General features: G+C 34.7%; 1 protein-coding gene across 1 annotated transcript; it reads left to right on the top strand.

Annotated features, from left to right (window-relative positions):
• Positions 1–2,047: 2,047 nt before the first annotated feature.
• On the top strand, positions 2,048–9,106 carry LOC123318621 (transmembrane protein 42-like). Its single transcript, XM_044905291.1, has 3 exons — positions 2,048–2,231; positions 2,303–2,449; positions 8,928–9,106. Exons 1-3 carry the CDS (start codon positions 2,124–2,126, stop codon positions 9,087–9,089), a joined length of 417 nt encoding a protein of 138 aa, XP_044761226.1. The 5' UTR covers positions 2,048–2,123; the 3' UTR covers positions 9,090–9,106.
• The last annotated feature ends 8,713 nt before the right edge of the window (positions 9,107–17,819 follow it).

Raw genomic sequence — 17,819 nt, 5'->3', positions numbered from 1 at the left:
AATTTATTAAAATTCAATTCAGCTATAAAAAGGCATGATTCTTTCTCTTTCATAACGTTCTGCTATTAAAGTTCCATAAAAGTAAGTAGGTCCACATTTTGCCTTTGACTGATGCATACCGAACTCCAATTTTTCTTGGATGCTACAAGGTTAGGTATCACAACCCTTTCAGTTTTCTGATAACATGTCAATCTTTATGGAAACAAATGGATATCTTTTTTTCAAAATCATGTGGCATATGCCAACGGATACTCCAGCCACTTGAGTTAAAACCTGAATAGAGGTTTGTCGAGCTTCTGTCATCATGTTTTCATTATTGCTTTGGAGTTTTCTTCTTTGGTCGACCACTTTCTTTTTTGTTTGAACATACCTGTTTCGTCAACACATCGCAAAACAGTACAATGGAAAAATTCATACTTAATAATCTACAGCAACATAGGCTTCTATGAAGTCGCCGGAACAGAATATTTCCATTCTCCTTCAATGTTCTTCCCAATTTTGAAGTAGGATTCAATAGTAAAAGCCTTTCACACGTCCGTAAAAACCATCTTTATATAATTTGATGATAATTTTAATTCGACAACAATCCAAAATGCTAAAATTTTCAGTTACAGTTCATCTGGAAAATAGTGTAGCACGAGCTGAGAATAACGTTTAGACACGAAATATCTACGTTCAAAATTCCATAGCCTACTTGATGACGAATTTTTTTGAAAGCACGTTACTATAATCTGCTTTTTTCTCCAATATGTCATAAACTCTTGAAATTTCATGTTCCTTACTTCCTTACCTTCCTCAGGATATTCTTTGGATTTTTTGAAGCTGATGAGATTGTTTGTGTTACAGTAGGTACACGTATAGTGATGTATGTGTAAATTTTTCATTTGTTACGTTTTTAATTTTTTCAACGTTTTCACTATGATATTTCATGAATCTACCAAACTGGGTTTTATACTGTATTATCTTCCATAACAAAGGAAGGTAATGCAAAAAAGGTGCTCTTCAAAATTTCATTGAATTACAATAATATGCGAATAAAAAAATTATTGTTAATAATTAAGTGGCATGATTTGAAATAACGCAATAGGACTTAAAAAGCTCTACCTACAGATCATACTCTTTGTAGGGTTTCAAGAAAAGTGGAGTCAGGTTTAATTTTGGATGGTTATTATTTTCTTTCTTTCATGAAGCTCTTTTTTTTAATACAATAATAAAGATCAGAAGATGAAAATAAATTGGCGGAAATGAGAAGAATGTACTAAATGGTGCAAAAGTGATAATAATAATTCAAGTATTAATTTCTCAAGATATAAAATATGACAATTTGACAATTAGGTAATTAACTTCTTTTCTAGAATTCGGATTCGAAATTTTCAACTGAGAATGTGGAATACCTACATGGTTCATCCAAAGCATAACCATTTCGAAAAAGGTTTGACAAATTTGTAAGATAATCAGATCTTTTTGGAATATTATCCTGGAAAAAAACTGTTTCCATTCATCTTCGATGTTCTTATACTAGTAGTAGTAGTATTTCAGAAACCACCATTTTAAAGATATACTGCTTCAGGAAATCATTATCATTGAAACAATCGGCTTGTTGTCAATCCTTTATTGAGGAAATTTGGCCCACTTTGGAAATTTCTTAAATTAGAAGAAATAAGAAGTAGTTCTGGCAATATGGCAGCCAGAATTATTCTGCCACCTGTTATGTTATTACTACGGGATTCTTGGGATGCAAATTGCATCTTCCTCATTATGTAATTTTATGAACCAATACAAAATTACAGAAAGAGGTCATCCTTCTTGGTAAAAGAGAAAATTTAAGTAAGAATTTGGATTTAGTGAGATTTAAATAGTCCAATGTCTACTAAACGTTCTCATTGTTTACATGATGACTAAAAAAATGTATTTGAATCAGATTTCCGATTCTAATGGTACTTTGCGTTATCGAAATCTGTTCACACAATGCATGTATTAGACGATAAATTGTTATTTGAGGTTATGTTTTAATTCAGCATAGGCCTGACACGCCGTAAGCATTTCGAAACCAAAAGGTTTTGTCAATTTTAAGTGATCTCTTAGTTTTAAAAGTGGGTTGATTGTCCTGACTGAACAGAAATATGAAATACAATATGAAGTGGAAAGAATTGGGCCCAGCTTATCTGGCAGGTATTTGTGGGGCAGCAGGCAGTGTATTAGGAAAGCTTTCTGGGATGCCTTTTATTGAAGTGAGTAGGGTTCCAAAGAAACCATCACAATCAACCGAACATTCTCAAACCGACAAACTTTAATTTCACAGAACTTTATGATTTTGAGACTTCTTTGTGTGCTGCTGATGATCACAGTCAATACTTACGTATTGACACTTTTTATGAGAGCACTTCATCAGAGTGGTTCAACGTTGCTGGCTACTGTTGTCACGAATGCATCTAGTTTTTTGTCTTCCGTAAGTCCTTTGAAAATATTTTTTTATTGCAAATTGCGGTATGGTCGAGAGATTTTCTTCTCGACTTGCCTGGATAAGGAATGAATCATCAATACTCACCAATAGATGTCGCCCGTTGGCGTATCTGACTCCGAAATGGGGAATTGGCTGAATTAAATTAAGCAGCAAATGAAGTGGGACACTTAAAAATTTGAAAATAGTGCCATTTTTCCATTTCATGGAAGTCTAGTTTTTTCTCAAAATTTCAGCTATAGCTTCTACGTTTCTCCACCGATGTTGGATTTTTCGCTAGCGGTGTGAAGCACTATCCTTCATCTAAGAGTAATTGACAAAGGCTTTTTTTCTCAAACTCTTCTCGTTGTACGATGTGTGAAAATAAAAAGGGGAAAATTTTTTTGTTTCCACGCTGAGAATATCAAGATATAGGTTTTTTTCGGAGTTTTTTTATTTTGGGTAGATTCTTAGGTGAATACCTCGCCATTTTTTCGATATATTGCGTTGCTATGGAAATATCACCATCTCATTAAAATCTGTTTTCTCATGTAAAAAGTCTTTTCTGATGAAACGATACACATGCGGTCTCAACTGCCCCAAAAAGTACCTTGTTATGAAAGTATGCGTGTTGCAGTGACGTGCTTAAGAGGATATATGACTTGTACTGAAAATGAAACCTCGATTCTATGTGAAAAATTTTTTCTGGCATTACAGCAGATAAGATGTTGCAATTGTACTCATTATGGTTCCATTGAATCCAGTGGCGTTCGACTTCCACTTTATTAAAAAAGTTGGTTAGTTTATATGGGGAATTATACTGAATCTTTCAGTATAATGCTCAGATTTTCATTCAAAATTTTCAGTGAAATCGTAGGAATACGTCATTAATTTTTTAGATGAATTTCAATATTGCCATTGAGTACAATATATCATTGGTATACGAGCGGAAGTTAAGAGTGGATAGAGGACACTTTGGTGAGTCAGAATAATCCATATTTAAAGGGTCTATCTCTCCTAATAATCACGATACAGAGTGTTTTATTGATTCTTCCAATTGCTTCAACCATAACTTTCGAATCACCCTATATATTTTGATCTGCTACATTTATTCTGCGCATCAACTATAGTTTACACTGACATAGTGTAACTGATTTTTTTTAGGTCTGGCATAGGAAAAACTGATAAATAAAGATTTTGAACCCAACAAAAACACCCTATACATCGTAATTACTTATATCTGATATGATATAATATAATAATATAATATAACTAGCTGACCCGGCAAACGTTGTTTTGCCATATAAATAATTTCCTAAAAAAATTAAGGGGTGGACTACCCCTAACATTTAGGGGGATGAAAAATAGATGTTGGCCGATTCTCATAGATACCGGATAAGCACAAAAAATTTCATCAAAATCGGTCAAGCCGTTTCGGAGGAGTATGGCAACGAAAACTGTGACACGAGAATTTTATATATTAGATATAACTTTATTACCCAATAGGAGTACTCCCAATTACAGGGTAAAAATAAAAAACATATTTAACAAAATGAGAAAATTCGCAACCTGAAAAATAATATATATATACAGAATGATATTCAAGAAAAGGAGAGAAAACTAACGAAATCAAGTTATTTCTTGTACTTCCGCATGCGATTTTAATATTCAATCAATCAATTTAATACAAATCTGAATTTTCAGACAACACACAAAAATTTTATACAACACAATTTCATTAGGTTTTACATAATTGATTTTTCTGATGTAAATTAATCTTCTGCCTCTCATCAGGCCCTAAATTTTTGCGTTACCAACTAGAAACACAAAGAATGAACAGATTTGTATTTGGATTAATCAGTGATAATTTCAAGTAGTAGGTAATTTTACCACTGAAAACAATAACATATAAACATTTATTCATTAGATATCAGAATACTGCTTTCGAAATGTTTCACACTCGTGACCCAAAAAATGCAATTAAATTGGTAAAATTAGTGAATACCGAAAGAAAGAAAATTTTTTTGAAATTTTGGTTACTGTATTGTCTGAATATTCAGATTTGACTAGATTAATTGAGTATTTAAATCACGTGCGGAAGTACAACAAATATCTTGTTCCCTTTAGTTTTTTCAATTTTTTTCGAATATTCTATCAAATTTGAGGAATTTTGATATACAGGGTACTTTTTAGCTTGAACCTTATTTATCAATGTTTCTAGGCCAGACCTGAAAAAATATTCATTGTCAGTATGAACTAGGAACTAGTTGTTGCGGAGAATAAACTCATCTAAATATATAGGATGGTGCGAAAGTTATTGGTGATTAAATAAATTGATAAAATCAATAAAACACTCTCCATCTTGATTATATAAAGAGAGATGGACCCTTTAAAAAAAGTTTATTCTGACTCACCTGCTTATCCTCTTTCGACCCTTAGCTTCCGCACATTCACCACTGAATCACCTTGTATATATAATATATACAGGGTGAGTCTTTTATTCCTACAAATATTTTAACAGTCAAAAGAAACACTATTCCTCCATAACATTTTTTCCGATTCGGCCCTCATAGAAAGATATAGCCATTTTAAGTTTTCATAGTGAGCTGTGCCACCCCAGCAAAAACAGAATAACCTTCAGAATAAGTGACACTACACGTCTGTGGATCTTTTAAATAGAACTAGCCAAAGTACCCAACTCTTCATATTTCACCGACCGAGACTTTTTAATTTTTGAACATCAATTACTGGAAAACGGCGCATTATACGAGAAAATATGAAGAATACTTTTATTTTACAAAAATGACATTTTTTTATGGTTTTTCAACAGCCTGTTTATTTTCAACCGAGCCGATTCGGAAAAAATGGTAAAGGAAAAAAGTGCTTCTTCTGACCTCAAGAATCTACTGTTGAAATATTTGTACGAATCAAAGTCTCACCCTGTATGCCCAATGATATTACTCAAATATGCCTTTAAGCCCTTCATACTTTATCAATTTTTGTTTGAGATGGAATATCGATGAGGATTTCATTCTCCCAACTTCATTCCTGGAGCGTCCAAAGCTATAGCTCAAGTTTATGAATAGAGATGGTCAGATTGAAATTATGCGCCACTCCGACACACATTCCTACTGAAAACTTATTGTGGTAGCTCTAGACCCTTTGATTGTTCATTATTAAAATACTTCAGGGTCTGTATAAATGATTGTAACATGGCACTTAGCTTTGAACTACTCTGTGCTACTGCTTACTAAAGGGCTTTGAACTTAATATATATCATGGAATCATTGAGTATACATATATCCAGCGAAATTTTATATTCAATGAATTTAGAAATCCATGCCCAGTGCGATATTACGATCAATTATGAAGACCCTGTAGTTGTTTAATGCCATATAGCCTGTCTCTGGCGTTTGCCGGATACGGAAAACATTCATACAAATTTTAGAACCATGCAATGAAGAATATTAGTTATGTTCCTAACAGGATAATTTTTTTTTCTACAAGCGTGCGCGTTCAACCTTTTTCCCGCACGCATTTCAAGTTGCAAAGAGTCACTTTTCCAAAACGTGCGGGAAAAACGCCTGCTATTTCTTTCCCGCACGCAAATCTTATAGAATAAATTAAATTCTATCATGTCTCTATGCACCGAACGTCAACGATGAGTAACCCATGGTAACGACATGCAGAATTACGTCTGTCATTTTATATAAATTAATCAAATGAGATATGATCTGTATCGTGCAATTGATATATTTATATATTTCAAGCGCTTGTAGAAAAAATATTGTTCCTAACTCTTGCGGAAAGTGTCTTGCCCGCACTCAACTGCTTACCCGAACTCTGCTTCGCATCGTTCGGGCAACGGCAGTTTCGTGCGGGCAAGTATCACTTTCCGCACTTGATAGGAAAATAACTATTTTCATTCGTTAGTAACTACTTGTTACACCAAAATTTTTGTGAGTTCAAAAACAGTGGTAGAAAACACCGCATTCCGTTGGATGCTAACTTCACGGGCACCCACTGTTCGATTTTTCCTGAAAAATATAGTACAGTTGGAAAGTCCATCAATAGTAACATTTTGTAACAAGAAAATTTTTGTTTGTAACCTAACCCATATAATAAAAAAATTCTCCATTTTTTTTGCTTTCAATAGCACTTCGTTAGTATATAAATACGAGGATATATCGAAAAAATTCTTAGCCTACTATAGAACCAAACCAAAAATTTCAATGCCATAATATTTTATTACTCAACATATTCTCCTCTTAATTGGATACATTCATTACAGCAAACCTGCAACGCCATTAGACCTTTCGAAAAAATCTTTCTTATTGCTCTCCAAACCAGACCTCCACAGCTTTTATTACTTCCTCGTTGGAAGAAAATTTACTACCTTTTAAAGTTTTTTTCAGTTCAGGAAAAAGATGATAGTCGGATGGAGCCAAATCTGGTGAATAAGAAGTGTGTTTTAGTAATTCAAATCCTAAATCACGAATTTTTTGCAAGGCAACATGAGATTTGTGTGTAGGGGCGTTGTCATGCAAAAACAAAACACCTTTGGATAGCTTTCCGCGTCTTTTCTCTTTAATTTTTTCCCGTAGAGTGGTCAATAATGTCGAATAGTAATCTACGGTTATTGTTCTACCCTTATCCAAAAAATCAATCATGATTACTCCATGCCAATCCCAAAAAACTGAAGCAAGAACTTTTCCAGCAGATTTTTGGACACGAAACTTCTTAGGTCTTGGACAACCAGAGTGTCGTCATTCCATCGATTGTTGCTTTGTAGAAATGTACCCAAGTCTCATCCATAGTAACAATTCGGTTTAAGAAGTCTACATCGTTTTCAAATCGAGCACAGATCGAACGCGATGCTTCTACCCTTGCTCGCTTTTGGTCAGCATTCAAACATTTGGGGATCCATTTTGCAGCAATTTTTCTGATGTCCAAATTGACGTGAACTATATGATCAACGCGCTAGTATGAAATATTCAATGCTTCAGATATTCGTTTTAGCCCAATTCGACGGTATGATAAAATCATGTCATGAACTGCATCGATATTTTCGGGTACTGACACAGAAACTGGCCTTCCCGATCGGTCATCATCTTTGATGGAAAATTTACCTCTTTTGAATCTTGCAGACCAATATTTTTCGGTCGCATACGAAGGACATTGATCACACCAAGCATATCTCACCTCTGCTTACCTCTTAACCCTTTTAAATATAGGTACTTGATGATGGCTCGATACTCCAATTTTTCGATTTTCACAAAATCGGTGGACATCTTGTCTCCATTAATTTCGATATTTCTGAAGTGCCCGGTTGGCACGTACTGCAACAGTACTATCTTTCACTGTTACAAAATATTTTGTTTCTACCCTAATGGTATAATGACACCCTAAAAATCCGAAGATAAAATCCTCATTTTCAAAAATTCTATATTTCTGTTCTGCTTTCAATAGTCCTTCGTTAGTAATTATTTATGGGACAAAATGTTTTGTCTACTCAACTACTAATGGAAAAATTGCACATTGTTACTAGATGTTCGATACACAAAATTTTTTATTAGTAACCTAACCTGTAATGGAAAGAATAGCACCCCTAAAGTGCAAAATTAGCACATACACATTTTTGAAAATTAGGTATCTACTTTATTGCTTCCGTAAAATACTCAATCTGTAACTACAAATCAGGTATCTGTGACACAAATTTCTGTTTCGGTTTAAGATTTTTTATCTTTGTATTTGTATATATAGTCCATTCAAGAATGATTGACATCCTAGTAGGTCTTGAAAGACCAGGCGCAGCCTGATATCTGGTCACAAAAGATCTTTAAAAATTTCTGTACTTTCAATCACAGAACTGGAATATATTAATATAACCTAGAAAAGACTATGAAAATACGAAATATTCAGATTTGCAGTATATTAATCAGCATTCGAAATTGACAGAATTATGTTTTCAATTTATACGATTAAATTAAGAGCATAAACAGCTGTACAAGATTCAAATAACCGTCGGTAAGTGCATAGATTCACATTTAGTAGGTCCATAGATCAATGTTTATTTACAGTCCCAACATGAATTCCGCAACAAAATCTCAACTTATGGGCTATTACCAACTTAAATTCGATTTTCCATAGCCACCCGAGATGTCAATCATTCTTGAATGGACTATATATATATTCCACATTCAATTCATATCGACAAAAGCACTTCGTTCAATATGGGAAATTCAGTATTTCCGAAATGAATTATATTCGAATAATATTTGATTTTGAGCTAGCACCCAACAGAATGCGGTATACCACTGTCCTCAAGGTACAAACCAAAACTTTGTTAGTTACTAATGAGTTACTAACGAATTCTTCATTTTCGAAACACCAAAATGTATATTACATATCCTCTCATGGAATGTAACAATAATTGTTATTATGCAACATGCCAGTAAGTAATGAAACTAATAAAAATTCCTTGTAGGCCATTTTCGGTTATTTATTCTTTGAGGAAACCTCATCTCTTCTATGGTGGTTAGGACTCCTGTTCATCATAGGCGGGTTGCTGTTGATTGTTCAAGACGAAAAGCCAGGAAATAAAAATAATGATATGTATAAAACATTGGACAAGGATAAACACGATTGAATAAATATTGAATAGCACAATTGGTTTTTTATTCACCATTTATACAGGATTAGTCTTTGACTTATAAATATTTTAAAAGAATAAGATTCCTGGTGTTAAAAGAAACACTTTTTTTGTTTACCATTTTTTTCCAATTTAGCACGGTTTGAAAGATAAAGCAGGCTATCGAAAATCTATAAAAAAATTAAATTTTTCGTAGACCTGAACAAAAAAAAGATCTTTCAAGCCCGTTTGCAACAGCCGAGAATTCTGTAGAAAATTTACTCGAAAATTCATGCGCCGTGAATTCTTTACCGTTACATACGCACTTTCGGTAGAAGTCACTGTTCAGTTGCATACAAAATAATCTCTGCCGTTTTCTTACTAAAATTTGGTAGAAAATTAGGCAAACCAACGACCTGTCAAAATATTTCAATATGGCGGCGGGTCGGCATACAACGTTTGTTTACCTTTCCTAATTTAGAATTTTTGGATGCTTTTTCTGAATATTTGACATTGATTGGTGTTAAATATCGTTTAGTTTTTTCCAATATATAGTGAATAGTGAGAACTAAGTTTTATTCTGAAAGAATGTATTATGATTAAGCCGTGCAGATCGGTGCCATAAGTTTTTTTCGTATACCTACTGTGACAAAATCTGTGCATTACCCACATATTAACGAAGAAGGGATATATGGTTAGCAGCTCAAGAGAGAAGATCTTACTGAATCAATTATTAAGAACCAAGGAGTATGTAGCAGACATTTCATAACGGGTAGGTACCTACCTAGGAAGAATATCTATGTTTCTGTATTCATATACCTATAAGTGAAACTGAATATACAGTGATTTCTTGCGAATACCTCTTTATAAAGGTATAACTTACTAAAAATATGTAAAATTTTCTATTCATTTTTTAGTTTAACGAAGGAAGTGATCTGGGTGATACAGAGCAAGCAGGGCAAGATTGAGAGGCTGTGCTAAACAAACAGACTTGACAATGACCATGTTAAGTACACAAGTTGAGTAGCTCAACTTTGCCACCAGAAAAATAGAAGACTTAGAAAAAAAAGTTGAAAACACTCCTCGGTGACAATATCAATAATGTATTTTTGTGGGTTCGACCATAAATTCATCAAAGCAGCTATTTTTCAAGAAATAGAACCTCACATTTCATCAACATCAACAACAGTACTGACTGAGTCCTAACAATCAAATGTTACTCACATTAGTAAAATTGACCTATGTTTGAATAATAAAAATATTTGAGAGAAAATCAATTGTGTTGATCTGCATTTATTTACTATCCTAAAAACATATACATACATGGATATATAAATTTTATTGTACTTCAGTAATTAATGGAATACAGTGCAAACAAGTTTGCATGATTTATTTCCATTGATCAAATCGAAGTTGCACCAAAATGGTAACATTCAATGAAGAAATTATAGAGTACAATATTTTGATTACTTGACAGAAGGTCCTACATAATGAAAAGGATCCACACAAGTTTTGTAAAAACAAAACAGCGAAGAGAATTAGGTGAAAAAACGCCAATGATGTTATGCACAGAACTTATAACACCCATAAATATTGAATTTCAATTCATGCAAGGCAAAAAAAAAACATTTTCTAAATTAGATATTGAATGAATAAAAACGTGACCTTAGTGTATACACATTATCCATAATGATATTCACCATTTTTTTAAGAAATTTAAGTGAAACACAAATCTCTGATGAGGCCATAAAACAAGTAACTTCTTACTTTCATAATGCGATGAGAACAGCTCTGCCAGGGGGCACAATAGACCTTAAGGTCGCAGTAAACTGTAAGCCCTTCTCACTATACTATAAACTTTCATAAAGGTGTGTGAGATCGACGAAAAAAAATGTAATATGCAACAAAAAATGTCTATATTGTCTCGCTTGCTTGCTTTCCTCGGCTGCGCCTCGGCTATCAATTTGCAGGCTCGACTGTAAGAGAGAGTTTTTTGTCCTTGGTACATAAATCTATTTGAGTTATATCTCACCAACGATTTTATCGAGTGTAATGATTTTCGGAATATAAGTAGTTTTTCATCGATGTGATGAATCCTTGCCTATTTGGAAGAACTCAAGAAATTCGAGTCCAACATATATGCAATGCTTGAGTAGAATGAAAATCAGAAGCTACCTGGGTATCAGTAAGTTCCTAAAATCAACCATATCTTACTTTATTCAGTGTTTACTCATATTAAAGTTTCAATGCATTTATACTCTACTAAGTATACTATACTATAGTATCCTGATTCTCCATAGGTACCGTAGGTACCCCTCAGAAGCTTCGTGAGCTTGTACGAGATCGGAGAACCAGTTTTGTTTTGTGTAGGCTTTGTTACTGTGTCCACACGCCACCTTAGGCACAGCACTGTTAATTTTAACCCAACAGTGATTGGTGGCCCGTACGCGTATCGACTAGAAAATTTCTTGCCTAGCTCGGGATCGAAGTCAGTACCTTGTGGTTGCATAATACTGAGCCGACGCTCTGACCACCAAGCTACGGACGCTGCATTCTAATATGAACAGGTCTTTATGCACCGAAGGCCCGAAATTTTTGCTTTTCAGTATCAACATTGAGTATTAAACCCACCTAGAGGAACAACGCGGTTCAACGAAATGAAGCCGAAATTATAGGCCGTAAAGTGGCGGTACATAGCAGCTAAAAATGGAACTAAAAACTGCCGTGCCAGTCTGCTTTGATTTGGTTGCGATTCATGTACAACAATCTGTAAGAATTTACTACCCTCCGGTACTTGGACTCCGCAGCAGGGTAGGATTTGTCAAAATCTTTGTTACATAACATGAGAAACAGAATTTATCTTATAATGGTGGTCGTGGGACAATCGAAAATCGGCAATAAATTACGAAAGAAACAGTCTTCTTCAGGACATTTTGGAAAAATCCTGATGTTTACAGAAATTATATCACTTCAACAAGTGTATGTTTTTTTATACTAATTTTCTGAAATGAAAATACAATAATCGTTTTAATGCTTTAAAGTTAACGGATAAACTTTGAATAATTGAGATGGAATAGTTGTTTAATCAACTCGTTTATTAATAAAAGCGATTAATGATTGAGATATTTTAACGTGTGAGCGAAGCGAGCACGTTAATGTTCGAGATCATTAATCGCTCAATTAATAAACGAGTTGATTACAAGATTTTTCCGTCGACAACATTTCGAATTTAATGTGAAATCTTGATTGCAAAAATTTTCTATAGCTACCTAGTCAAATTTGACACCTTATAAATTTTCTATGCTCATATCGGAATGTTGATATTTATGCGGCCGATCGAACAATTCGAGAAGTCCATAGAGGGCATTTTCGAGTTGTGACATTTTGAGTAAATCACATTGATATCAGTCCCTATTATATCTGTTAAAGAATGTGTGGAGCTGGTGGAAGCTGGAGTTGTAGTAAATAGATATATTGATTACTCTCTAACCATCATAATTTTTCTGCAACCTCCACAATTCATCTCTTCTCAATTCACCCGCTAGGTACTACGAAAGTCAATGCGACATACAAATAAAATAATTATTTGGCAAGCTGCTGAATACTTCTATGTTCGATTACCCATGACAATAATGCATTAATAGGAAATTAATCAATAAAAGGGTTTATTAACAGCTAATTTCGTGTACGTTAAACAGTACTATTATTAAGAGGTCGGCGGAAAAGAAATTTTCATGTGAATTCTAGTCAGGTGGGTTTAATACTCGATGGTATCAAGACGCAAACTCTCCGTGAAAGGAGGAATAGGCTTGTAGGAATAATATTGTTCCTATCACATGTGGAAAGTGGCTTTTCCGCACTCGACCGACTCGACCGTAAACTGTGGTCTACTGCGGAAAAGTAGACAGTTTGTTTCTCCAGGATGAAAAAGTATTAGAATAGGAATTTCGGCAACCATACGCATTTTAAGTATCTCGAATTCAATGAAATTGTTTCATCCCATATTCGCAGGTATTTCATTGTATAACCACTTACCAGATAGATTCAAGAATATGAAATTACGAGAATTCAAGAATAATATAAAAGCACTCTTATACGCTGAAAGCTTCTATAACACAGTTGAATATTTTTCAGGTAAGCTTCTTTGAGAGATTATTATATGTAGGGGAGACTGGGGAGCATTGATACATGGGGAGGCTTGATACAGGCTTATATCCGCGATCTGTAGCCGTTTTCAAAAGTATTTTACTAGTGAACACTATTCTTTGGCAGAGGGCATTGCGTGACGTTAATATGTAAGGCTAACCTTTGTTTGTTTGTGAAATATTCAACGAAGAGTGTTTCGAGGTGAGAAATTGTAAGTTTTTACTCAAGTTACCTAAGGGTTTTATGATCATGCATTTATTCTTCGGCATAAACAAACATTTCACTGGGAAATATGCATAAAACTACTCAATTTACAGTTTTATTCGCTTTTCAAATTATATGGGTATAAGATGAAAACATAAATCACTTTAAAAATTGCTTTCAGGGAGGTTTGAGACATTTGTCGTGGGGAGGCCTGATACATGTATAATCTTCAAAAAATATTCCGTAGCTAGTTGGATAGGCCTACATGAAGGCGTCTTCACCATCCAACATATCAAAGGGATTTTTAAAAACCGTACAATCCCCATGTATTTAACGAGGCCGACTTTTCTTGTGTGGAAGTGACTAAGTGACAATTTCCTGATTTTTCTACACCTATAGGACCAAAGCAAGCCAGTATCATTGCTGACCTACCTACTGAGCTGAATAATCCTCTCGATTACTCTCCCAGTACATCGTATCAATCCTCCCATATGTGGGGAGGCTTGAGACAGTTTGCATGTTTTTGTGTTCAACGTTCTGTACAGAATAAGATGTTTATGTTTTGCGACTTCTATATTTATTTTGTTGAACGATTAATTGAAGAATTATATAATATAAGAAAAGTCCTGCTTCTTCATATAATTCCGTTTCCAGAATAAAAATTCCAAAAAACGTATCAACCCTCCCCAGTCTCCCCTAATATACCTTTTGTGTGTTGACATATCCTATGTATCTTTTTGATATCTTTAAGGACGAATAAACATTTATTTATTTATTTATTATTTCATCAAGTGATATTCTGTTTTCAATATATTATGAAAACCATACAAAATTTGCGGCATTTATACAAAAAATTTATCTTCATTCAATTTCTGTCTGCATTTTTTTCATCTCATCCACCGAGTGATTTCATCTAACACGTAAATTGAAATAACAACAACAACAACAACAACAACAAACAGTCTTTATTTAAAATCAATGGCCACAATAACAAATTACTGATAACTAATGAAATGAAAGAAATAAATTACTTCATGAAATCATCAAGACAATATGGTTCTAAGTTCAAAAGAAGTTTGAAAATTTTCTTCTTGAACAATTTGCTTTCACCCTGTATTATTCCAGGTACACTATTAAAAAGTTTCAGGCATCTATATTGCATTTGTTTTCGGCTTGTCGCCAGTCTATATTTAGGAAGATTATAAGATAAGAATAAATATGGGACATATGCTATTGTCTTCGTCTTGGTTTCTATCTGGAGGGAATTGAATCGGACACCGTTTCATATTGGGTGGCGCTCTGGGTGAATGTATAGTACCCAGAAGACCTTGACAATATTGAATAAAGTTCCATCAATTCCAAACGTTCTCCATCAACGGCTTTGACTATTTCAGCTACGGAGTTTAATTGGTGGTTAACCGTAGCTGAAATTGACAAAGCCGTTGAAAATATCACAACTACAATCCAAAAGAGTTTCAAATCCGCAACAAATAAAACCGCAGAATATAGTTATAACAACGAACTACCTTCGGAAGTGAGGAAACTCATTCAATATAAGAATAAAATAAGAAAACGCCTACAAAGTAATTTCGACAGTACTTTATACCAGGAATACAAAGAAGCAGTCTGCTTAACACGATCCTCACTATATTCCCTGAAAACGAAAAGAAGGGAAGACTTAACACAAAATCTGAACAATGCGAACGATATGTGGAAGTCAGTTAGATCACCGACGAAAATCTGACATCTCCTTCAGAAATTAAAAATATTATAAAATCCCTCAAGAACAGAAAAGAAAAGCTCCAGGTGAAGACCGCATAAACAACTAAACTTTAAAAAACCTTCCTAGAAAAGCAATTGGCCAATTGACGAATATTTACAATGGTTGTCTTCGACTGAACTATTGCCTAACCATTTGGAAAAATGCAATCGTTCTACCTTTCCCGAAAGCAACAAGAGATTTAAAATTTGCAATTAATTACCGCCCAATTAGCTTATTACCTTCACTTTCAAAGATTCTTCACTTCATTTGTGTTCCGCTGTGAATTTTCAATGAAATCATTCATGTACATAATGAAAAAAATGGGACCAACAATACTTCCCTGTGGAATCCCTAACTTCAGCTCAAGAGGTTTAGATCTTATAGAACCATTGTTAGTAGATATTTCCACCAGCTGTGTTCTTCCCTTGAAGTACGACATAATCCATTCCAATGCTGAGCCTGTTATACCATATTTATTTATTTATTTATTTATTATAAATCTACGGGATAACCCCTTTACAGAAAAAAATACATCTTAACAAAAAAAAATAACAGCCTCATTAAAATAAAAACTACTACATAACAAACTATTTTGGAACACAGCAACTACGACATCGAGTATAACATAAAAAAATAATCTAGTGTTTCACCTTCTTCTACCCATCACTGAGGAACGCGAAAGCACAACGCTCAGCCGAGACCTGAATCTACCGAGTGACTGCTCGCAGATATCCAGATAACTCAGGATACCTGTTTATAAAGTAAAGAGTTCTACCTAGGTATAGATGATTACCATAATTAGTACGTAACGCTCTCGGCCTGAACAACTCAGTATGCCTAGTTCTTCTAGGAGGCACATTCAAGGTTAGTCTTGACACTAGTTCAGGTGAGGAAACGCAGCCATGTAACAACTTATGCAAGAAACAACAGTCCAATACACGTCTTCTATCAGACAGCGACCACAGTCCCACCGATTCCCTAATTGCCGTAACACTCACTTCAGCATATCGTATACCCCTTTTGTGAGCAATAAATCTCAGGAATTTACTTTGTACACTCTCCAGTGATCGAGAGGCCACCACACCTCTAGGAGACCAGACCAAGGAGCCATACTCAAGAATGCTTCGAATCAGAGAGCAAAATGAATGAAATGATAACTTCGTGTCGAACCACACTCCTAAGTCCTTAACTGACGTTGTTCGAGTTAATCTCTCACCGCACAGGTCGTATGTGGAATGTATATAGTCTCTTCCTCTGGAAAACGTGATCACCGAGCACTTCTTGATGTTCAAAAACATGCGATTGGAAAAACAATATCCTCCACATAAACCAGTAGTAACTTCGGTAAAACAGAATGCAGCGCAATACCTCGATAGTTTCTAATATCCTCTTTGTCTCCTGCCTTATATACCGGGTGTCCCAGAGCTTTTAGGCCAGCAAATATCTCAGTTACCTGCGGAAAAAAAAAATTGAAAAAAATACTTGTCGTAGGAGACCATACGCTCTTTCATGCAGCATAGCAAAATCCACCCCCTGACAAACAACCCCCGAGAAACCACCCCTAACTTTTGTTTTTCAAATGGCACCCCCATGTTTGTTTTGCTTCAACTTACAGTTTTTTTCATTTCTCATTCAATGATGTATCATGGTAGCTAGAATGGCATGCAGAATTATGGAAAATAAAAATACAAATGAAATACGAATTTATACGCTCAGCTGTATTGTTAATGCAACATTATACTAAAGATACCGATACCGTAGGAATAAAACAAAGCACAAAAAGTTCTAACATTTTATTGACTCTTTTTTTTCAACATCCACTTTTTCTTGTCTCTACAATATGGACTAATTCGATCAGTCCAATTAACAGTACCCACTAACGAATTCAATTTTATCGAGTCACTATCTTTACAACTACATATTATGATATATCATTGATTGAGAATTAAAAAGAGCTGTTAGTTGAAGCCAAACAATCATGGGGGTGCCATTTGAAAAACAAAAGTTAGGGGTTGTTTCTCAGGGGTTGTTTGTCAGGGGGTGGATTTTGCTATGCTGCATGAAAGAGCGTATGGTCTCCTACGACAAGTATTTTTTTCAATTTTTTTTTTCCGCAGGTAACTGAGATATCTGCTGGCCTAAAAGCTCTGGGACACCCGGTATAGGTACCAAATAACCGTTTTTCCAGTATGAGGGAAACTTCCCAGTTCTCAAGGAGACCTCAAATATATCACGAATTGGTGTTGTGAGTGAAAAAATACACCTCTTTATAAGCATCGCAGGCACCCCATCCGGACCACACGAATAGCCACCCTTCAAACCCTGGATCCCCTCAAAAACTTCCCTCGTGGATAGAGACAGATGAGACAAACCAATACATTCCCGTATTGAGTGCATTCCAGGTGAAACTATATGGTCGTTTTCGTATGTCTTGGCAAAATAATCGGCGAACAAATTTGTAATCTCTTCATCGCTATTAGCAATCTTATCATCCAAATGCATACTAACTGGAGGATCATTTGACGGACTCAGTGTTTTAAAATATGACCAAAAAAACTTGGGGTCGGTTCGCAAGCTCGCGTCGATCTCGGCGATGTAACTATTATAAAGGTTTCTGTTCAACTGCTTGCATTCCG

This window comes from Coccinella septempunctata, chromosome 1 (assembly GCF_907165205.1).
Source record: "Coccinella septempunctata chromosome 1, icCocSept1.1, whole genome shotgun sequence".
In the NCBI taxonomy this organism is placed as follows: Eukaryota; Metazoa; Arthropoda; class Insecta; order Coleoptera; family Coccinellidae; genus Coccinella; species Coccinella septempunctata.
The sequence above is the reverse complement of the archived record's forward strand: the minus strand, read 5'-3'. Positions and strand labels throughout refer to the sequence as shown.

Coding starts and splice junctions, on each gene's coding strand:
- LOC123318621 (XM_044905291.1), top strand. CDS start 2,124: ATGAAATACAATATGAAGTGGAAAGAATTGGGCCCAGCTTATCTGGCA. Junction 2,232..2,302: donor CTGGGATGCCTTTTATTGAA/GTGAGTAGGGTT, acceptor TTAATTTCACAG/AACTTTATGATTTTGAGACT. Junction 2,450..8,927: donor CATCTAGTTTTTTGTCTTCC/GTAAGTCCTTTG, acceptor AATTCCTTGTAG/GCCATTTTCGGTTATTTATT.